This window comes from Chiroxiphia lanceolata, chromosome 14 (assembly GCF_009829145.1).
Source record: "Chiroxiphia lanceolata isolate bChiLan1 chromosome 14, bChiLan1.pri, whole genome shotgun sequence".
Taxonomy (NCBI): Eukaryota; Metazoa; Chordata; class Aves; order Passeriformes; family Pipridae; genus Chiroxiphia; species Chiroxiphia lanceolata.
Window position 1 is genome coordinate 16158589 of NC_045650.1, and position 23503 is coordinate 16182091.

Consider the following 23503-nt stretch of genomic DNA (forward strand, 5'->3'; position numbering starts at 1 on the left):
GAGCAGAGCTGTCTAACTGGAGAGCAAGAGGCCAAATTTGGAACTGCAGAAATTTTCCAAGCAGCATAAAAGGAAACTTGTTTCATTACAGGAATATTTTTACATTTAGAAGATGGTGTTTAATTTGGAAATATATAAAGAATGCCCAACGAGGGATAAATGAATATTTTAATGAATTCGTGCAGATTCAGCAGGATTTTTGTTCCAAATAGAAAATGCAATATAAGGGTTTAGTTTTCCTTTTGCAGTGGGTAGTTTTGCTGGAATCTCATTTCTGGCACATCTTACGTTGTTTACACCTACAGTTTTTGATCTTCTGTCCATGCACCAGCTGTCAGGAAAGCACCAAGACCACAAATTGCTGATTAGTCACACGGCACAAGGAACTCAAGCTGCTCCCATTTGGAAAGCTCAGCACTCTGTCCACTGTTTGCCCCACTGGAGCTGGACCACTTTTCCTTTCGCTAATGCTCCATTGTATGGCCTGTTTGGCAGTGTGGAGTGGATCATAAATTTCTGCTTTGTTCAGTTCTGAAATCAGGCTATAAAATGTAATTACTGTTGGGTGTCATCAGAGGTCATGTTTTTCAGTAGAGAAGGAGCTGCAGTGCCTTTTAAATAGTTTCTTGACAAAAATTTGTATCAGGTGGCCATGAGAAGCGGCAGTGTGATCATGCTGTCTCAAAAAAAGCTTTTCATCAAAGGTTAGAAATAACCTCTAGCATTCAAGAAACTGAATTTGCAAAGATGATGATCAGGTCACATTATCTTTACAATCTGTTTGCCAATTTGCTTGGGTGTTGGCTTTGTTTTGGTGGTGGCTTTTTCCCATTTCTAGCCTCGGCTTTCAAGCAGAAACATCTGCTTTCTGGAAGGGGAAACAGAGCACTGTGTCAGGAAATCCTTTGTAAATATTGTAAGAGATGATGTATTTTTCATACTGTACAAACACAGTTTAGTCTCTGTCAGCCAAAGCTAAAAAATGGGGACCCTGTAGTAGTTTGCCTCCCAAACCTATCATTTGGCACCTGTATGTGTAAGAGATTCCCAAATTTAAAAATTAGTTTGCTCAAAACCTCTTCCACCTTTTCTTGGAGCAGAAGAAAGTTGGAAAGGTTTTGTTCAGGCTGAGATTTGCAAGATTAGATTGTGGTTAGTTAGACTTGTCTGAATGACTGCTGTGTTTAATCACTTTAGAGATAAGCAAAAACCTGGGGAGGCAGGGAAGGATAATGTGTTTGTGCAATCCTGAGTATTTTCTTTGCTTTTCTAAATGAAGAAAGTAACAATAATAAAAAAGGACAACACAGAGGATTTGGATATGTGGGTAACTAGCAATGTCCCTGACACAGGTCACTAACTTTATAAAAGATGCTTAGCTTGAGTCCTGAGCACTTTTATAATTAATGCAACAATTTAATTATGTAGGCAAAAATAGAGACTCTTTTTAAGATGTGTTTTTCCTTGGTGTTAGCAAAATTCTTTTTCCTATTAAACAAGAAATCCTTTCCTGCATTGCATCTGACAGTAAAAATATCATTTATTTGTATCTCAAATTCTTCCAAATAAGTTAAACTTAATTTGAGCCAACACATAAAATATGCTGTAGCCTTGAAATTTAAAGATCTATTCCTGCTCTTAAAAGTTATTTACAACAATTGATAAAGCTCTTAGTGCTAGCAGTTAGATTGAAAGTACTTTGAGTTATGTTTGTCTTGGTGTTCTTTTTTTTTTTTTTTTTTTAATTGAGCAGTGAATGCATGTTTTCAAGAGAAATTATATGAGGACGTGGGGCCAGGAACTGAAAGGGGAAAAATGCTCTAGAATAATTTCTGCTGGTCCTTTTTTTACCAATCTGCAGTGGCAGGAGGTGCAATTGTGTGGTACTAGCCTGGCAAACAGTTAGATACCAACACTTTGAATAATAAATCTTGGTATGGGTGAAGTAAATGAAGTGTATGCAGTATGTCCTACCTAAATGGATTAGAAATTCAGTCCATATTTTAATTATATCTTTGCCAACACTATCTTTTATCAAGGTGTTTTTTTCATAAGAAAACAAAACAGGTGTTGTGCTTCCCCTTTCTCCCCTTCTGTGCTGTTAGTGCTTTAACAGAGAGTAAGTAGATGATAATTGACTTTCCAAACACAGAAATTCAGCTTGATGTGACGCCTTTGCTTGAGAGCTGAAAATCAATAAGGAAATGAGAAAGTTGCCATTTCTAGTGCTCCATTAGCTGCTGTGCAAGAAGATCTCATCAAATAAATCTTATCAGCACAAGTGCATTTAAAGCCAGAAAATTTCAGGAATTATGAGTGTTAAGTCTGCAGTTGGTCAGGACCTCGTGCATCAATAGTTTAACCACTGCTGAATGGAACAGTTGATAAGTTAAGCACCAGTGACTGGACAGATTACTATTGATTTTGGTGGAGTTTGGGTCAGGTTTTAGTAGCCAAAAAGATCAGAATTGTTCAGTTGAAAATAAATGATGATGCAGGCCATATTTTCTCATTCTGTTGGGTAGAGGGAGAGAGAACATAGAGAAAAGATTTAAAAAGAAGGATGCAACAAGGCTTGGAATTTCTGGTATGCTGCTTTAATTTGGTGTAGCATTCAAATAGGGGGGATTTATTTCTTGTATTACTGTAGGATAAACAGAAGGATTGATTTATTTTGCTCATTAATAACATCTGTGTTCATTAGAAGAATATAGGATAATATAGTAAAAGTGTTAACAAAGGAGTTAAGTGAGGAGAATCACAAATCCATCCCTTTGACATTATCTATTGTAGGGATGGAGTTTAGCAAATAGTTCCCACCTCAATTCCTGCTTCTTTTCCTCATGTAGAGAATTGTTAACTGGTCAGCTGTAACTGGTGGTTAAATGATGATTAACTGATGGTCAAATATTGTTAATCTTTCCCAGATAGTCATCTTGTTTCTCTCTTTTTATTTTTACCCCTCCTAGTAATACAGAGGAATCCTTATTTTTTTGACTGACATTTGTTTTAAATACCCATTTAGAAAGTTTTGTAACTGGTGTAAGATTCCCCCCAACTTCATCCTGTGTTTGTAATCCTGGAAATACAGGATGCATATTTCTTGCAGTAAAGATTATAGTCAGAAAAGTTTACTCCTGTTTCCCTTGATCTCAGTGGGGTTTTTCTATGAATACATGTGGAATTGCTTTTGAATTAAGAAATAATCTTCTTCCTACACTTACAAATAATTTATTAGAAGGTCAATCTAAATCACACTACTTGGGAGACTGACATTTGCCATGCTTTAAAATTAATAAAATAATGGATGTTAAATAGAATACTGTTTTGCTCTGAGGCTGTTCATGCTGCTTTTCTGTGTTATTTGTTTTCTGTTGAAGTACTTCATAATTGAGTTTCTACTAATTTTATATTCATAGCATTTTAATTATGTGGGCTTCCCTCCTGGCATGCATTAATGTGGTAGTACCTACAAATCTAATGAAATACTGATTTTGATAATAAATTTCAGTGGCTGCTGGAATAAAAATATTCTAGATCAGTCAGAATTACCACTCAAATTTGTTTTCTAGGAGATGGAAGTCTCAGGCTTTAGATTCAGTGTGAAATCTAATGTAATGTGAGCTGGAGAAGCAGCCCGAGGAGTAGAAACACAAACTTAACACTCGTTCCTCCCAGCTTCTTACCCCCAGCATTCAGGGTTTCAGGGTCTGCTGTTGGCTCCAGTGGGAAAGATGGAGAATATTTTTCCACCTGGTTTCTGGGCAATAGATGGCTGGCACTGAGTGGTAGGTGATGAAGGCTTGGAAAAGTGTCAGGTAGAGGAAGATGCTTCATCTCTTTTTTTCTTTTGGTGTGGTTGGTGACTGTGCTAAGCGTGAGTTTTTCTGCAGCTCTGTGAACCACACTATCCCTAACTGAGCTGGTCCTCTCTGCTTCAGAGACCTCCTGCCTGCTGAGGCCAGCTGGATAATGCCAGGCATGAAAGCAGAGGATGTGTGAGCACCTTGGTGGTCAGAGCAGTGCATGAGTTGAGTGTCAGCACCAGCAGGAAGCAGAGAGGCAGCCCATGGGTCCAGCTGGGCCTCTTGCTGATGCACCCAGGAGAGTTTAGGTTTGCTGATCTGCAAGACTCCAGTTCTGAGTGAAATGTCAACTTCCAAGACTCTAAATCTTTTATTGGATCCATATTTTGCTCTTGGGGGGGAAGGTCGTTTTGAGATTTGGTTTTCCTTCTCATTATCTCACTCTGATTTGATTGGTTATAGATTAAACTAATTTCCTGAGGCTGAGTCGTAACTGTGATGTAAATGGTGAGTGATCTCCCTGATCATATTTTGATCCACAAGCCTTTCTTTATAATTTGTCTCCCTTGTGCAGCTGAGGAGGGGAGTGATAGAGCAGCTTTGGTGGGCACATGGAGTCCAGCCAGGGTCAACCCATCACAATGTCAAAATCTGTATGAACAGTAAAAGATTTATTTTGTATTTCAGAGTTAATATGGTTTGGCTTTGAACTAGTTACATAGAAACTATTGGGTACACAGTAAGTTATAGTGTAATTTTTAAAACAATTTCCAGCCTCTAGAGTTGTGAGGTGTACTTCCAAATTTATTCATTAAAACCATTGCTGTATGTCAGGAACCAGTTTTCTCAAAAAAGAAAAAAACAAAAAAACAACCCAGCAGCACTGTGGTATGAGTTGAGTAGCTGAGTGGGTTTGAGAAGCACATTTGATAGGGTTATTCTTATTTTTCGAAATGGGAATATTTTCACACATATACAAGTAGCTATACCTGATTTGAAGTCAGTCTGATGGTTGTGAGCTCTGGAGTCAGTGGACCCGAGTTGTGTGATGTAGCTGATGACTTTATCTGTAATCTCTAAGCTTTGTACATATGTACAGACCTAAAGATGCTGGTGAGGTTGTGGAAGGCTTCCTCCCCTCTATTCTTAGTGACCAATTTCTTTTAGACCTTTCAGTTACTACTACATTTGGTCATGTGTTTGCATCAGTGTCTAATTAAAATTAACAGAAAACTAATATAAAAAAAAATAAAGCTGATATATTAAGAAAAGGTGGAAAGTTTTCCTGTCTTTGACAAACTAAAGTTATGTGAAATGTGTTCTATCTTTACAACCCTTCTGAGACTTTATTATATTTGGGGAATACAGTTTACTGAGAAACAGAAGAATAAAGTTTTGTTTCTTCTTACAAGCAAAACTGCAGTTTGCTGTGCTAATTAGAGCAGCTGGATTACACAGCCTGCCTTAAATCCCAGAGGAAATCAGGAAAAGAGGCTGGATTTAAGTATTTCTTACTGTCTCCAAGGTTTTATAAATTAAAACCTCTTTTTGGTTAATGAGAAAAGCTTTCAGATTCAGTTTTTATTTGGGGGAGGAGTGACAGGGAATTCTTCACTACTCATGTTTCACTCAAAGCATGGCCTTTTCATTTAGAAAAACAATGACAGTCCAGTAGTGGCCAACAGTAATTTTAAATTTCTTGGAGAAGTCAGAATTCTCTGAGAGATGTCTGAACACAGAGGGGAATAGGGTAGAGAGAAGCTCTTGGAACAATAAAAGACATGTTGGTTCTCCCTCAGGTCTTTTAACAGTGATATGATTTTTACCCAAAGTAGCTGATACATTAGAGGACTCCACTTTGGGAGATGTATTTAGATACCTTGTCTGATGATAAATGTATTAGGCCTGGTCTTTATTTGCATTATTTTTTCAATCTAAGTTCAAATCATAACTGCTCTGATTTCCCCCTCCCCATCTTTTTAAATCTGATTGTGTAAGTCTAGCTTGGTGATAAAAAATACAGTCACTTCTTCTGAGGTTTGATTTGAAATTTTTTGTTATGAATAGCTTGATTGCAGTGTAAATGTCTGGATACTAATACTTGTCAACCTCAAACACTGGAAAACCTTTAATGTGCTGACAAAAACATGGACTAAAAACAGCCTTTGAAATACTGTGAAAAGAATTTACTTAACTAGTGAACAGAAAAATGTCAGTTTGTCTTGAATCATGAAAATGAAAATTAATGAGGGTTGGTACATATGTAAATGTATTGCTTCAGAGAATTGTGGCAGAGATCTGCTCTTCTCATCTGCCGTGAGGAGGAAAAACCAAAGAATTTGTTTTAGTGAATCATTAGGGAAGCATATCTAATGAAAATTAACGGATAGACTAGGAAGAGTAGTTTTATGTTAGGGCAAAATTTACCTTCATCAGCCAGGTTTTTCTAGCTTGTGACCTACTCCAAAATACAAGGGTTAACTATACCAGTAAAATAAACTTACCTAGCAGCAACGTTATAAATAATCAAATTAGGTATGTGCCTTAAGAATAAGGGACTTTACAATGCAAACCCCTGTATTCCACTGCTTGGATATCAATACCTGTTGCTAGTGAAGAGCATGTTAATACAATCTGTCAATCTTACTTGAATAGTATAAAATTAAGTTTTGCAATTCATTGACACCTAGTATTGTTAGCACTAGAATATCTTTAAGAATACAGATCTATATTAATAATGTTGACATTTATACTCATGTATAGAATTTAATTAAGTATTAAGTATTATGCTTCATGTTATAATCTCCAAGCCAGATGAGATCCAGAGAAATTTTTTTCCATGTTATAGAATCCTGGTGATTTTTATAGGCTCATTATACTAGAAATATTCAGCGTAATTCTGTGTTAATGATAGAATTGTAACTTGATAAGCCATTGGGATAATGTGCAATTAAAGTTCTTAATGTGTTGAAGATCCACACACTCGTCAAAGAGATTAAAGAAACACCAACTGTAGTTTGCCACAAGTGTGAAATTAAGGATTTTCATTGCCAGGAACATGGAGAACTGCAGAGTTCAACAACCACTGTGCCTCAAGGTAAGTGAGTATGTAACATGCAGGCCAGTGATGAATCAAACTGAAAATGCATTTATGACTCTTTCAGGCTCTGAAATGAGCCTCGTGTGAGGTTGAGGCTCATCATTCTACATCTTTGGTTTAAGGGCTGTAAGGAATCAAAGACAAAGCTTTAAGTAAATTAGCACTAAGTTGGCCTAGTTTAGGAACTTTTTTCATAGTTTTGTTAGTTACAAAAGGAAACAGAATTTTACCAGTACTTGTAAAGAAACCTTTGATTGGCTGCCTGCCAAGAGGCAGACTGGTGATCAAATACAGCAGCAGCTTTGCATTTCTGTCAAACAAAGCCAGAAGATTTTTAAATCATTACAAAGTGATTATAGAAAAGCAATGAAAGAAGTTGGCAAAAATAACCATTATTCCAGTAGATGAGGTTTCTGAAATTTGATACCTCTTATTCCCAGAATATCCTGCATACAGGGAAACCACCGCCAGTGAAACATGAGCTGCAACAGTGGAAGATACTGTGGAAGTGCTTTGATTCATAATTAATGCAGTGCAAGTGCAGCAGCATGCAAATTCTTTCAGACTACCTTTACAGAGCTACTGAACTACAGAAGACAGTGAATTTAATCTTGGAAAAGCTGAGCAATTTTCATTGCACTTGCAGATTAATGGTTGTAGATCACAATCTTTTTTTTTTAACTTTACCCTGTAATATAGATTTGTGCTTATATCACGAATCTCACATTGACAAGCAGTTTTTCTAAAGGCTTGATATAGACCGTGCAGTTTTGTTATAGATGCAGAAGGAAACATATAGGTAATGTCACTTAATTTGTTCCAGGAGGGTTTCTCATCTGAAGTGTTTGGAGATTTCTGCTGGTGCAGCGTTACTGTGCTCTTGTCTGTCTCCAGAGGGGCAGTGACAAAATGGAAAGCTTGCAACTTTAATTGTTGACACTTTCGTTTTAGAATCAGAAGTTAACAAGAAAATTTAGGAGTAAAATTTGAAAGGTTTACGACTTGAATTCCAAAACTTGTCAGCATGGAGAAATGTTGGTGAAGTTGGTGCAACACTGCATCTTGTGAAATAGAGCACCCTAAATCAGCAGTCGAATTTGCCAACATTTTATCAGAGAAGAATAACTTAAAAATCAGGAGTAGAACCTCAAGGGTATTGTGTAACTTTCCTTTCATACCATTACAACACCTTGAGTCAGTCATGAATTATCAGTTATTAATTGCAATGCTGAATGCAGCTGACCCAACTCAAAGGAAGTGCAGATAAACGGTGGTTCCAAGCTTTGGCTAGTGGGAACTAATTCAGATGTTGCAAATTCAGAGAAAGCAAGACTGAAGACTATTTGGAAGAAATCTGAATGTTCCTATTCATTGTGTTGTAGCTCAGGCTTTAAGAAAGATATCAAAACTTCCTGTGTGGTTTTTTCACTAAAGTCATATCAAAAAAACTACCAATGTCCAGGAAACTTGTGCATCATCTAATATGTTTGCCAATACTGACATTCAACACTTACATAAAAATACATCCTTTTTTGCTCAGCAGGTGTTGTCAGCCTGGCTAATAAATTGTTTCAGAGGCTGATTATAGAGATTGGAAAAATCTTGGCTCTTGTAAATCATTCCATAATTGCAGTGCCTTCAACCCTTTCACTTCCAGATGAACCCTCTCAAAAATAAGGCAATAAAGTTTCCTTCAGAGAAATTTTGGGTTTACTTTGTTCAGCCACACAAATACACCCATGATGAAGTGCACTCAAAATAATTACTCCTCACAAAAATGGAATTGATACTGGATATATTACTTGAAAGTCTGTTTGTACCTTCAGTTTGCATTGCTTTGAAAATCAGGTGCTTTTCAGAATGTTATCCGTAAAATAGAAACTTCAATGTGTAATTAACACTTGCTGGATACTGATTAGGCTTTCAGGTTTTGTATTCTAAACAAACTCTTAATTTATATGATAATTATACATATGTGTAACATTCTGTATAGAATTATATTTGATTATACTCTTCAGGTTATAAAATTTGTAATTAAAATACAAGAAATCAGTAAATATTTGAAAATATAATGCTGGATTTTAAAACGTGGCATCATTAATCTCGTAGTGTCTCATGTAACCTCATGCAGCATTGTTAAACATGCAGTGCCATCCCCAAAAGGTCAAATTCCTCCTCACTTAGCCAGGTATTAGAAGACTGTTTTGAATAGTAGGGCTTAGCTTATTTAGAGTCTTTTGTATAAAATCCCACTAGGCAGCTGGGCATTATTAGGTGGACAAATACTTGTTAATCTGGTTGTTATGCAGTGACCAGGTGCACACACTGTGCACTTTGTACAGCTATATTTCTTTGCTTTGAAGTGTAACTTAATTCTAGTTAAATCACGTATCACATAGATTTTTTGGGGGGTACAATAGCAGAATCAGTAGCATTTGAGTAAATGTAGAAAAAGATGAACTATATCCAGGGGGTTATGCCAAAGGAACAGGAGAGAAGGGAATTGAGCAGGTGTGTGGTGGATGAGGGACCCAGGTACACCAGCTCTAAAATCTTACTCCAAGAGAGAATTCCAGGTGTATTTCTGGTCTGTAATTGTGCCTTGAGATTGTGTTGCCGATGTGTATCTTGAGGATTTAAGATGACACCTGAAAAAGAAATCTGATACTAAAATTACATTTGGAATTATTTTCCTCTTTCTATAATCTTTCTCACTTAAGAGCCTAACCTTCTCCTGTGCTGGAATTGAATTACACGCTTTCACCTTTAATCTGCTTGAGGTTGAGTGAATTCAGCTGGAGCCGGCAAACACAAAAGGAACATAATTGTGTTTCTCTTAACCTCCCATGTTGCACCTGAAACCTGGTCATGGGTCATCCCCTAACCAATAAGAGAAGAATAAAATTTAACTTGTTTCAGTGCCTAATCTCAGAGCAGGTTGTATTTTGGTGGTGATACTGCTACAATATGTAGATGTTTAGAAGTTGGATGGAATGAGTAGAAGTGCTCAGGTAATGTGATTAGTGCTGTTTTTTCTTTGGATATATTCACATACTCTGGAGTATGTGAACGTTGCATGAGCAAAGACTGGGGAGGCACACAGGTGGAATAAATAACCTCCAGGTAACTGAGTACACTGTGTAACTCATTGGTTCAAAAGCAGTTGACAAAATTTAAAAGCAGGATTGTGTTGTGCTTAATGCAGTGTAAGTGGTAAAATATAAAATGCGTGTAGCACTATATATACACAAAGAGTTGAATATCATAAATATAGTCTAAGAAAGAAATAGAGTTGGAATAGTCTCTGACAGTGATGGGAAATGAGAGAGAGGTTGTGTCTGCAATGGACAAAGTACATGAGGTCCCTGATTGCAGAATTGTAATAAGGAGTTCAGAGGTTGGGAAGAAAAGTTATTTTCATTTGAATTCTTACAATGCTGCACTAGTAGTTCTTTAGGAAGAAGTGAGAATGACAGATTAAGAAATGAAAAAATGAGCAACTGACCTGGGAAGTGTTCCTTGAACAGTTCAGCCATGCTTAAATATTTTAAATGTTTTAACAAAATGATTTATTCTGAACTTCAGAGAAAAAGGCTGAATGCAGGAATATAGCACCGAAGCTTCCAGTATGAGAGAGGATTCTCAGGGAAGAACATTGCTGTTGGTAACACACAAGAAGGGCATATTGTGTATTTAGGCCTTGTTCTTGCTGTGCTATTTTTCTGTCTGCCTCATCTGGCTGGCATCCCACACCACAGGCAATGTTCTTAATGTACAAAAGTAATTATAAAGGAAAGTCAAAAGCAAGTGTTTGACATTTGCTGTTATTTATTGTTGAGGTGGTTTAGCTTTGATTTGCTAATCAATTTTTATGTATGAGCAAAAGGTTAAAATGGAACCTTTCATGGAAACACATGATAGCTGGCCTCAAAGACTTTATTCGGACTTCTTGAGAGCAAGTGAACTTATAAACTTCTTAATGGATCACATCGTCTTTTAATGGTAATTTTTTTCAGCTATAACTTACCAAAAAGAGATATTTTGGTGTGTGTGGTGTTTTTTTTTTTGTTTTTTTTTTTAGTCTTTCCATTCAGACTTACAGTTACCAGTGATGTAAAATGCATTGCTTTGACATCTTTGTCACTTCTGAATGGATTCAGGTACCACCATGTAATGAACTGACCTTGCAAAGGTGTGTTAAAGGTTTTCTAAGTGTGGATAAACTAGTTACCCTTCACAGCCAAACTACCTCGATTATGGCACTGTTTTGAGCTGCCCACTGTGCTTTGATATATATTCCTAGTTTCATCTTGCTGTTGTTTTCATAGGTGCACTCTAGAATCTCATTCTTCAGGGCATACTTTTTCATTTTACAGTGTGTCCTATTTTTAAATACTCATTCTCATGTTGTCTGGACTTGCTGATTTTCTTTCCCCCACAATATTGGTTCACTCTCAGGTGATCAAATGATCTTGATGCTGGTGTAGATTGGTGGTGATATCTTGGAAGTTCGTTGCCCTCACCAAAGCAAAATTACTGAGAGTGAGTGGAGAATCAGTTTGAGATTCTAACATATTCAAGTAAACTATTTTCCAGGACAGAGGATTTACATTCAGTTTCCCATTAAGTGCAGCAATACGTTAATTTGGGCTTTTAAGGATTTTTGCTTCACTGAGAATAATAAACCGTTGACTGTAATTTATAAAGCAGTCATCTAACTGCTTCATTTTTATGTAATCCTGAGTCTATCATCCATAGGTAAAGCATTACTGATTAAAGTCTTTTATAGCACCATGAGCCAGTAGAATTAGCCCTGAGATCTTGCTCCAAGCTTCATTGATTAGGAAATATGAGTGTTTCGATAGTGAAAATGGTTGAGATCAGCTAAAAGCATACATGAAATAGCTCTGTTCCCCTAAAAAAAGAAATAATTCGATATTCAGTGGGCTGGACTGCTACAAAAGTGACAGTACATTCACACATTCAGAGTGTGAGAACCGCTGTGTTTGTCATTAAGCCAGCACATTGTGTGGTTGAGGCTTTGCTTTGCCATCTGAAGAACTGACTGATAACAGCAATGATTATCTTTTCCAATAAGGCCCAGTAGCTCTTTGTCAATCTCCAGTTCTTGGATTGTACAACACAATGTTGAAACCTTCCCACTCTGCTACCAAATTGGTGTAATTTTCAAAGAAGGGAGGTAAAAGCAATTAGCAACTTTCCTGCTTTGGCCTCGTGATCAAAATTTTCATGGTGATAAGAGAAAAAGTAACCACAGCAGGAAAATGTTACCATAATCCATCCAAATAATGTAGTGTTAATTATGCCACAATTATCTCTAAATCTTTTTTTTTTTTTCACATCTCTTATGCAGTTTTGTTCTATTCTTGTTTGATAATCAACGTTGGAAAAACTTGGCTAAGTAATGAATGTTACAGAGCACTAAGAAAGTAAACTGTACCATAGAAGATTTTAGAGCCACACTTGACAGACAGCTCAAGTGTCCTTTCATACTGCTGTACTTGGTTTCTCTTCATACAGATCTACATCTCTAGCTTCTCTCAGTTCTCTCAGTGCTTTGTGTCAATAAAAAGACCTTATTTACCTCAAAAGTGAAATATTACTTTTACTTGTAGAGATAAAATGGAAAAAAAATTGGCAAAACAAACGATTTTTTTTAATGTCCTTGAGATCCTATACTAAATTGGAAATGCATATTTATGATTTCTGAGAAATTCTGTATGACTCAAGCTTTAGGGTAGAAATAAAACAGAAAATCCAGATGTACTTAAATTATTACAGAATTGATTGAATATCAATAAAAATCTAATAGAATAACATGTAACTTCTAAAGAGAAAATGGATAAAAATATAAATTACTGTAATAGTCCAAGGTGACATCTAATTTTTAATCTCAGAAATGATTTTATTCAAAATGAATCAAATTTAATTTTACTTCCTTTCATTTTGATGCTGGTGCTTTTCTAACTGCAAGGCATCAATGAAAGCAGATCTAATTACAAGACTTTTCCTTAAGGTGCTGTCAGTAAAGCTGGCTATTGTTGAACTATTAAATGTGCTCAGTATTTTTTACTACTTAAGAACTTTTATTGAAGTGGAGCGGATGAGAATGTCAAATTATATTGTGAAGTTCCTCATTAAAGGGATAGAAAGGCTAATGATCCCCATCGACTCAGTTTTATTTCAGATGCAGTACAATGAGTACTTAGAAAAATTTGTCTTTTAAATAAATTAATGTTGGATACTCTTTTTTTGTGCATGTAGATTTTGAGTGGTGCTATATTATGTGGATCAGGTTTTGCCTGATTGCAAGTCTTCAGGTGGTGGGGCTCCTGAGAAAGACTAACACAAATTCTTAAGTAATCCTTGTTGTGTTCAAGCCAGACTCTGTGGACTGAGAAAGAATCTACTTTCTTTAAGAGCTAAAAAGGTGGGTGAAAAGCCACATCTTTGAAGGGATTTCTCTTCCACATCTGTCTTATGTGACTTCAGGACAAAATGATCTCATATAATCTTTCTAATTTCAGTATCAAAATAAATGGCAGATTATACTAATCTTTCACTAAACACACAGAGTAGAAAAGTCAATATTAGTCATACCACATCTCTCCCTTTAAAAGGCAGTTGTTATGTTTAACTTCTTGGTTTTACATGGTCCTGCAATGAATAACCTTGTATTATTTTTACTCTGTCCTTAAGCAGAGCTCATTGAAGCCAAGCAGTACACTTTTTATGACTTTAGAGTGCTTTGGATCTATCTGTTATCTAAATATGGCCCTTTTATTGTTAGAAATCAATAAATCTGTTGCTCTGGAGCATTTTCAAATGTTGCCCTTGAAATAGTCCCTTATTCACCGAATGGCTGACTTATAGCAAATCACAATGTTGCCAAATTGCTTTAGGTTTGCTTTGCATTGGCAAGTCCCAATTTCGTAAATGTAATAGATCTTTAAAATTAAACACGTCTTCCTGGCTGGATGGTGAAAGAACTGCAGTCAATGGCTCGATGTCTCAGTGGAGAGCAGTGATGAGTGGTGCCCTCAGAAGGTGGTATTGACACTGGGGGTGTTTAACATCGTTGACAGGGACAGTGGGATGGAGGGCACCCCTGGCAAGTTTGCCAACAACATCCAGCTGTGTGGGGTGGTTGATGCTGGAGGGAAGGGATGACATCCACAGGGACTTTGATGGGCTTGAGAGGTGGGTCTGTGCAAACCTCATGAAGTTCAACAAAGCCAAGTGCAAGGTCCTGCACCAGGATTGGGACAGCCCCAAGCACAGATTTGGGCTGCACAGAGAGTGAATTGGGAGTAGCCCAGAGGAGAAGGAATTGGGGATGTTGATGAATGAAAAGCTCAATTTGACCTGGCAGTGTGCACTCACAGACCAGAAAGCCAGTTGTGTCCTGGGCTACGTCCAAAGCAGATTGACCAGCAGGTCCAGGGAGGAGATTCTGCTCCTCTACTCTGCCCTGTGAGACCACACCTGGAGCACTATCCAGCTCTGGGGTCCCCTGCACAGGAAGGACGTGGAACGACTGGAATGAGGCCAGAGAAGGCCACAAAGATGCTCAGAGGGCTGGAGCATCTCTCAGATGGAGACAGGCTGAGAGAGTTGGGGCTGTTCAGCCTGGAGAAGAGGAGACTCCAGGGAGGCCTTAGATTTTTTTCTACACATGGTCTTGTGTCTAGTTATGGAAGAAGCTAGCCCTAGAAAACATTCAATTTTGCTCTGTTGTATATTTTTTTATATATCACTACTCAGTTTAAAACACAATAGTCTAATCAAATCAAGATAAAATTTTGGCCTTTTTTCTTTAACTTATTTGGAAAATAATGAGCTAAAAATTTCTCCTTCCTTGTGAGAAATATTTATTACTAAGAAAACCTGTTTCTGGAACACATTGAAATATACACAAGAAATAATTTCTGTAATAGGCCAAACTAGCTTTGCTTTGATGTAATATTTTCCCTTAAGGAAAATAATAAAAAGATTAATGTATACATATTCATTAAAAACTATCTGAATGTGTAGTTCCTCAGTGGATTGCCCATGCTTTAAGATAATCTAAAGCTCACAACTTTGTATCAGAAAAGCAGAGATTTCTTCCTGATTAACCCAAAAAATTATCTTAAAGTGCAGGTGAATACATCCTGAGAGGTACTTTGCTGGGCTGATGTTTCAGTGTTAAAATGTATTTTAAAAAGAGACATCTCAAAGCTGACTGCTGATGTTGAACAGGACTGGTAAGGATAAATTATTAGAACAAACTGATGCTGCGGAGCAAGTGAACAGTTCCATTTTATTTACTTTGAATAACTTGATGTGTGTAATAAAGATTATGTAGTCATCAGATTCCTACTAGACATTGAAGAAGGATGTTTGAAATTGGTGGGGTTTGTTTGTTTGGGTTTTTTAGTTTGTTTGGTTGGCTTTTTTTTAGTTAGACTTCATCAGAGACAGAAAAAGCAGATAGTCAGCAGCAGTAGTTCTATATAGTTCATGGCTGGTTTAGATTACTTTAGTGACAGATTTATGTTTCTCAGTGGCTTAGTTTAAGATATGCATGTCCAGATTTTTAACAATAATTAGGCACTCAGTGCTTTTAGGAACTGAGTGCTGAATATGTTTTAAAAGTTCCACATTTGTTCTGTGCTTCAGTTTCACTTTCTAAAGCTGAGATAATAATTACTCTTCTTCTTTAAAAAGGTTTGTGAGATAAATGCATTAAATGCTGCAATGGACATGGAACTTAACCTATTCTCAGGTGTCTAACATAGTCTAGTAAACCAAGTACTTAATGTGTCCAAATGTTCTCATCTTGCAGAAATTGCTTGGGTAAAACTTAGCATAATATGAACTATCTCTGTAAATAAGATGAGGGTTTAGGTGCTGATGCAAATAACAATACCAAAGACTCCAAATGACTTGAACAAACTTTGATTCAGGCCCATTAAAATTTGTCATGAACAGTTTTCAACACACAGATTCTGCTGATTAATTTTAGTTCTGGTTGTGTTTTTTGTTATGAATAGTCTTGGGTTTTTTTGGTAGGAGTGTTAGATGCTCAAGAAGTTTCACAATATCTGAACCAAAATATTTGACTTTGTTGTATTTATGAAGCTCTAATGACTGTGACTGTTTAGGTCAAAGGAGTTTTGGTGTCTGAGGCAGTAAATATCACCACTATTAAAGGCACTCATTCATTCCCTGACAAGCTGTCAAGTGGCACAACAGATAACTTACTATTACCTTTTCTGTGCTAGGAGAATCAGCAAATGTTTATTCCCTCCAGTGCTGCTTTAACCCCTCTTACTTATTCCCTCTATCCATTGCACCTTGTCATGAATGGACACTTCACCTGTAAGAGAGAAGCAACAGTGAACTTTATTGACATAAAACAGCGAGTTAACAAAATTCAATGGCAAATGGGACAGTGCTTTAACAAGGTTTGGTGGCAAGATACACTTGATTATTTACTACCTAGAGGGCAAGGTTAGAAAAAACTGTCAGGGAGAACCTTCCACTGAGTCATGAGGTTCAGGAAGGAGCCCCTTGTTTTCTAAACTTCTCAGACTGCAGCTGGATCCAGTCCTAGCCCCAGACTTGGTTGGTGGTTTATGTCCAAAGGATTATACGTGCACAATCAGTCCTTTGTACAAGTTAGCTAAGATTTCATTTAGTTTAGTGTGCTACTGATCACTCAGTGAGGATCTGTTGTGGCAGGGAATCTCTCAACCTTGAGGACTAACCTTGAGAGTTATCCTTACTCAAGGGGAGCTCCTGGCGTGCAGCCCAGCAGGAGAGCTCGCTGGGCCCTGGGCTGTCCGCTGTTTATAAAGCGAGATGACTGACTTATTGTGAGATTTGCATACAGGCAAGACATCTGGGTCACTGTTCCAGACAACCCTTGGCTACCCTGTAGCCCTCTGTCTCCCAAAAGTCCCCAGGAAGGTGGGTGCAGGCACCACAACCCCCACTGGTGGTCGTGGCAGGGAGGGGGGAAGCACGCCGTCGTACGACCAGCAAATTAAAAATGAAGCTTGTGCAGAGAAAACACAATGATACTCCAGGATAGTGATATGCTGCCCTGTACATGGTGTTCCTGCTCAAACTGGCACGGGTCTCTGCCTGCAAGTGCTGTGCAGTTCCACCAAAATGTGCCATTTTGTACCATCACCAAATGTATCCACGGGAATGCTCCGCTTTGTGTCCTGCAACATTGAATGGCTCTGCAGAGACCACCGTGGTCACGTTTAGAGATCTCATTTTGGAAATAGTTGTCTGTGTGAGCAAAATAGTTAATTCTCGTTGAACTAGAAACTCCTGCAGGAATTGAAAAGAAATCTTGCAAAATTTCATTGTGAAGCTGAGTCTTGAAATATACTTAAATATTATGCTTGGTGTTTTCAGGGATAGGACCGAGAATTTTTGACAAATTTTGAATGTCTGAACTTTATTTTATAACTGAGTGTCCATTATGATTCTCATGGCTCTTAGTGCTCTGGCAGATTCTCATTTATGCAAAACTAAGAATCCAATCCCTCCAAATGAATTCAAGTGATTTTTAAATATAGACAAAGAAAATTAATTCAGTAGTTTCATTATCAGTATTCCAGTAAGTACGAGAAATCATTTTATTTTCAAATTAAATCTATGGAAATGAGCAAAGCTCATAAAATTAGGAAATATAATTCATATTTAAAGTTAACGTCTTAAACTGTTCTAAGGGCAAACAAGATAAAATGTCTGAGTGAGTTTAATCTTAGATTTATCAAGGTCAATAAAATTAGGATTCTTTACATTATAATGTTAATACAGCCCAAATTTAAATAGTTATCTTAAACATTTATTATGACTACTGTATCTGTGAGATAAAAACCATTAATTTTAAGTGCCAACAGTGTAAGATAAGAAAGTGTGGACACTTCTAGCTAAGGAAAAGATGACTCTAAAATTCACTTAATCATGGGCTAGTAATGTGTAGAGAAAAGTACAAATTAAATTTTGATCTGAAACATTAGTTAGTACAACAATCTCAATTTTCATTCACGAATAGTAGGTACATGGTATTAATTCCTCTTGAAATCTGAGGAAATAGAGGGAAGCTGAGGGAACTGAGGAGAGGCCAAGTTAACTGGAGATGTTTGCCTGGACAAAAGGAGGCTTGAGGAGAGCTTAACACTCTGTACAGCTCTCCTGAAAGGAGGCTGTAGGCAGGTGGGGGGTGGTCTTCTCTCCTAGGTAAAAGTGAGAACATGAGAAAACAGCCTCATGTTATTCCAGGGCAGCTTTAGATTAGATATGAGGAAAAAATTATTCACTGAAAGAGTGGTCAGGCATTGGAACGAGATGCCAAGGAAGTGGTGCAATGACCATCCCTGGCAGTGTCCAAGAAATGTGTGGATGTCAGGCTTAGGGACATGGTTTGATGGTGGGTTAATGACTGGACTTGATAATCTTAGAGGTCTTTTGCAGCCTTAGTGATTCTCTCTTTAACCCACAGTAATTTTGACAGTTATAACAGGATACAGTTTATCCTGTTTGCTGCATTCAATTGAAATTGTGTTTTTAGAATGCTTAGTTTGTTTCATGTTTCATGGTGGTGTTCAACAAGACAGTTCACAGGTCCACTTTTTCCAGAAGTTTTTTAAGAATCAGGTATGTTTATTTTCAGTGGTGAGCCCTGTCTTACTGAAAGGATTGGAATAAAACTGAATTCCCAAGTAATCCAGAATTGCAAAATGCCCCCTCCTTACACATACCTCTGGTGCTTCTTCTACACAATTTACACTTAACAGGGTAGCTCATATCCGTAATAAATTCAGCTGGGAAGTCTTCTGGGTAGGAAAGCTGTCCTGCCTTTTGATTTTTGACAGTGCACTTAGACATATTTTGGCTGCAGACACAGAACCTGAAAGAAGAATGTGCCTGAACTGCCTGAGCTTTAAAAGTAGTCTGGGCATGAATATGCATTGCTATGTGGAGGCTCTTGATCCTGGCCAAGGAGCAGCCAATATTCAAGGATGAGGTGCAACACTATCTTTGTGACACACCCAATGTGTCATTTCCTATCACATTGTCTCCTCTTGTATCAGGTATCTGACAGTGCAAACTTCATGTACATGATAAAGGTAAAATGCAATAAAAAAAATATCTTCCCTTCTTTTTGCTACTGTGTTTCGGTCCTGGGTTAAATCAATGAAAATCTTGTCTTTTTAAAAAGGCAACAATTCAACAGAAAGCTTAAAAAGTAACTCAAAGGCTTCATAAGTTCTGCTTTTGTTTGTCTGTTATTAGCAAAGTGTCCTTTCAATGGCTGTGGCTTCTCAACAGTGTGGCAGTGCAAATACATCATGTTGATGTTCTTCTACCACTAGCAATGAGTGTTAATTAGAGCCGTATTTTGCTTAGTCTCTCTTTGGATTATTTAGGATAGTAATAAATTCAGCTCTGCTGAATGGCTGTTTGTACAATCCATCTTTCAATTCAGTCTTTGAGGCAGAAGACTATTCAGAGTAAGGTTCGTAATTGTGGTAGAGTGCATTTGATTTCTTAGCATCAAAAATCATCTCTTATTTCATTAAGCAAACAGTATTTTTCCCCCAGAATAGATTTAGTTTTCCACACTTACTAAATGGAAATAATATTTTTCAATTATGGTTAATGGGTAGAATGCAATTTTTTTTAATCTAATGGCTTTGTCAATAGCAGTATTTTATGTTTGATATTTTTTCATAATATTTTGATGGACACAGCTTATTTTCTGTAAAATGTAATGCATGAAATAATTGCTAAACATAAATTCTACCTTTTCAAATTGTACTCTAGGGTTCTTTTTGACACTTTGTTACTTTTCATTGACACTTTTTCTCTCTGCTTTATAAGGAGTTAAACTTAGTAGCCTGACTCTTTCTAACTAATACTATATTATTAATAGCTTATCATTTGTGTGCATGGCATTATTTTTTAAGTGTGAGGCTAAATCATAGCACTGAAGTTTAAAGTTAGATGTTTTGTTTCTAATGTCTACTATATTTCTTGTTATTGAAAAAACACATCTGTTATTTGTGGATGTCTTTTCCTCAGCCAATAGGTTGAAGTTAAAAGGTGGCTGATATTTGGATCTGTATTCTTTAAAATTTCCCTTTCTAATTAATGAAATTTTCCCCCCCCATTCCTTTTGACTTAAAACCTGGGTTATGGTGCAACTGATTTGTAACCATGTTAATTTTTAAGCATATGAGGATGGTTTATATTAGACATTATTAGTTAAAAGTCTCAAATTTGAAAGATACAAAAACCTGTGCTTAACTGGAGGAAAGAGAAAATCGGTTACATTTTATGATTTGTAGGCCCTGCATCTGGGCAGATCATAAAGTCTAAGCAATGAAATAGTTGTAAAATTGGTATAAAGTGCACTACTTCTGATTTTGAGCTATTAAAAAATTTGCGTTGTCACGTCTGAAACACATTCCTCTTCCAAGTATTACATACAAAGTACTTGTCTTTTCGTTTAGATGCTCTAAAACTTCCCTCCCTCACTGTTTCCCCATGTCTTTCATAGTCCTGCCTCTGACAACGTTAAAGCACTTCATTAAAATGCACTGTGCAGAAGAGGGGACACAACCACGTGTATATTGGGACATGACACAGAATTTTAGACAGGTTCCCTTTAATTTCAGTTTAAACTAATGCAGTTCACAAATTAGGCAACTTTGTAGTCTTGTTGAAACAAACCACCCTTGAGAGGATCCGATTTCCTCCTCCACTCCTTACACTTACGCAGAATGGGAGTTGCCCTTCTACCTTTGGTCAGGTTTTTTCTTGCACAGTCTTTGGGATTGCCCTCTCCTGCAGCTAGCAGAGGATGAGAGGGTATGGATTTTGGAGTCTGCAACCAGGCATGTTGCAAAACTTTATCTATGCACAGTCTCTTAGACACATCAGGTTGGAGCAGCTGAGAAATGAGGTCCCTGCAGTCCACGGACAGGCGTCTTGTCTTGAGGAAGGGAATCTTTTGTTGTTTCTGAATCTGGAGCATTTCCTTGACATTAGAACTATCAAAAGGCTGTGAAGCATAGAGCATTGCATAAAGGATGATGCCCAGGCTCCACATGTCAGAAATCCTGGGGTCACAAGGAATGTGCTCAAGCAGTTCAGGCGCTGAGTACGCCAGAGACCCGCAGAAGGTGTTGCTGAGAATGGTTTTTCCATTTTCATCCCGAGACAAGGGTTTTGAAAAGCCAAAGTCTGTCAGCTTGAAGTTAAGATCATTGTCGAGAAGGATGTTGTCACACTTCAGGTCCCTGTGGGCAAAGTCCGAGTCGTGGCAATGCTTGATGGCAGAAGCCAACTGCTGGAACTTGATGCGAGCGATGCCCTCTTCCATCGGTCCCTTGATGCTGAGGTAGGTCAGGAGGCTTCCCCTTTCCCCCAGCTCCATCACAATGTACACTTTCCCGACCGATGTCTCAAAAATCTCGAACGTTTCAATGATCGAGGGGTGGTGCAACCGTTTCAAAGCCTCCATTTCCCTGGGGAGAAACTTTTCCAGGACGTTGGGAGAAATTTTCTTCTTGTCGATGATCTTGATGGCCACTTTGCGGTTCAGGTGGTGGCTGTAGGCGCATTTCACTTTGCCGTAGGAGCCTTCCCCTAGTGTGCTGCCCAGGCTGTAGCCCTTCTTTTTAAGCACCACAGCATCCATGGGGGGGGTAGACTCAGGGAGCTGCCCCAGCAGGAGCCGCCGTGCCTCATGTGTGGTGGCCAGTGGCCCCAGGTGGCTGTTTGCAGCACTGGTGTGGCAGGAGTTGTGGGCTGTCACCCCAGCGCTGGTCACCGGGTGATCTCATGGACAGTCACCCCTGCCCAGGCCAATTGAAAGGACCTTTCCTGTCCTTAGAGCTGCTCTGTGACATCGTGGAGGGCAAACCTTAACACCGAGTCTCTGGCTGCCCTGTGATGTCACGGGCGGTTGCCCCCATGTGTTGTAACCAGAAAATGGAGCTGACCTCTTAAAGGGATATTTCTCTTTTTAAGGTGGCCAAAGTAGCAAGAAAATTATTGGTGAAACTGTTAAGCAGCGATTGCCACCCGAGCTGTGTGGTGTATCAACCAGAGCACTCCTACAGTCTCTCTCTTCTCACAGTGTTTTGTTTTAAGGGTGTGATCAAGTTTGTATGGAAATACTCACATTTTTACTATTAACAGAAAGAAAAAGCCGTTGAGGTTTTTTTGTTTGTTTGACCTTTTTGTTTGCTTGTTTTTTAAGGACAAAATTGATTGTCAAATTCAAGTGTATGGAATTATACATGATTTTTTTTGAGTAATTGACTGCTGGCATTGTGCCATGCAACAGATCTGGAGAGTGGTAGGTGTTGGTTCCCTGCTGTGTAAGTTCAGTTATAATACCACCATGGAACTGATGGATCAAGAAAGAGAGCCTATATTCAGCAAAACACTTAATTCTCCCAATGTTAAATGTGGTTAAACTTAATTAGAATCTAAGTGAGAAGTCAGATCTGTTATTAGTGAAATACATTTCTGTGTCTGTTGGTGATAATATAAGATTTTCTTTAACTAAAGTAGCATATTGATTTTAAGTAGAATTTTGACTAACACTTAACACCATCATATTAACAGAATTTTTTTTTCTGGTATACATCTGTGTCGGTCACAAATGTAATAGACTCAGGACTCTAATGGTACAAATTAAATTTTCCAATGAGAGAAATGCCAATATAGGCCAAGAATTAATTCTGAATCCAAAGGGGGAAGAGCAAACTATTAATTCATTACATGTGGCAGAAGCAATTCAGTACTCTCCTTTAAGTTACTGTGATATTTGATCTTAACACAGTAAACTGATCCTTTCTCTACCTCCTGTGCAACCTTTACATTTGCTGGAGTCCTCACCTCCCAAACAGACCTGGTTGTATGCTGCTGCTATCCTGTGCTCCTGTCATCCTCTTTGCACAAACCTCTTAGGTCAGCTAAGAGAGAGCACTGAAATCCCCACTTAGTTGCTCAAGTTTAGGCCCAAGTGTACAAGTGGTTTCTTGAAAATCAGGTGCTTAACACTGGATCGGGGATTAGTACAATGGGAGCTGTGTGGCACACATAGATAGTGCAGAGAATAGCTAGAAGGCAGAAGATTTTAAACCCTGGATCAGTATTTCTTTGCATGCCAAGTCTTCTGGTAAACAATTTTTTCCAGTTGTATAGCACTGTTTTATAAAAATAGGATAGCTGCATGTTTTTCCTGGAATAAAATTCATGATGCAGGCAAGAGTCCAAATCTGCCAGACCCTCTCCCCTCTGCACTATCCAAAGTCCCCTTTTTAAAAAAGCTTTTATTGCATTATTTCAACTTTTTTACATTGGAAAGCTACCTTGGAAGTTTATTGATTCTACTGATAATAGATTTTTCATACAGTATTTGTGCTGGTTTTAGCTGGATAGAGTTAATTTTCTTCATAGTAGCTAGTATGAGCCTATGTTTTGAAATTTTCAGGGATTATGTTATGGATAATTCAGGGATGAATTATTGTTGAGCAGTGTTTACACAGAGCCA

At 37.8% G+C, this 23503-nt stretch overlaps 1 protein-coding gene across 1 annotated transcript; it reads right to left on the reverse strand.

Annotated features, from left to right (window-relative positions):
- Positions 1 to 20582: 20582 nt before the first annotated feature.
- LOC116793801 (testis-specific serine/threonine-protein kinase 1-like) lies at positions 20583 to 21850 on the reverse strand. Its single transcript, XM_032701924.1, has one exon. It carries the CDS (start codon positions 21635 to 21637, stop codon positions 20636 to 20638), a length of 1002 nt encoding a protein of 333 aa, XP_032557815.1. The 5' UTR covers positions 21638 to 21850; the 3' UTR covers positions 20583 to 20635.
- Positions 21851 to 23503: the final 1653 nt, after the last annotated feature.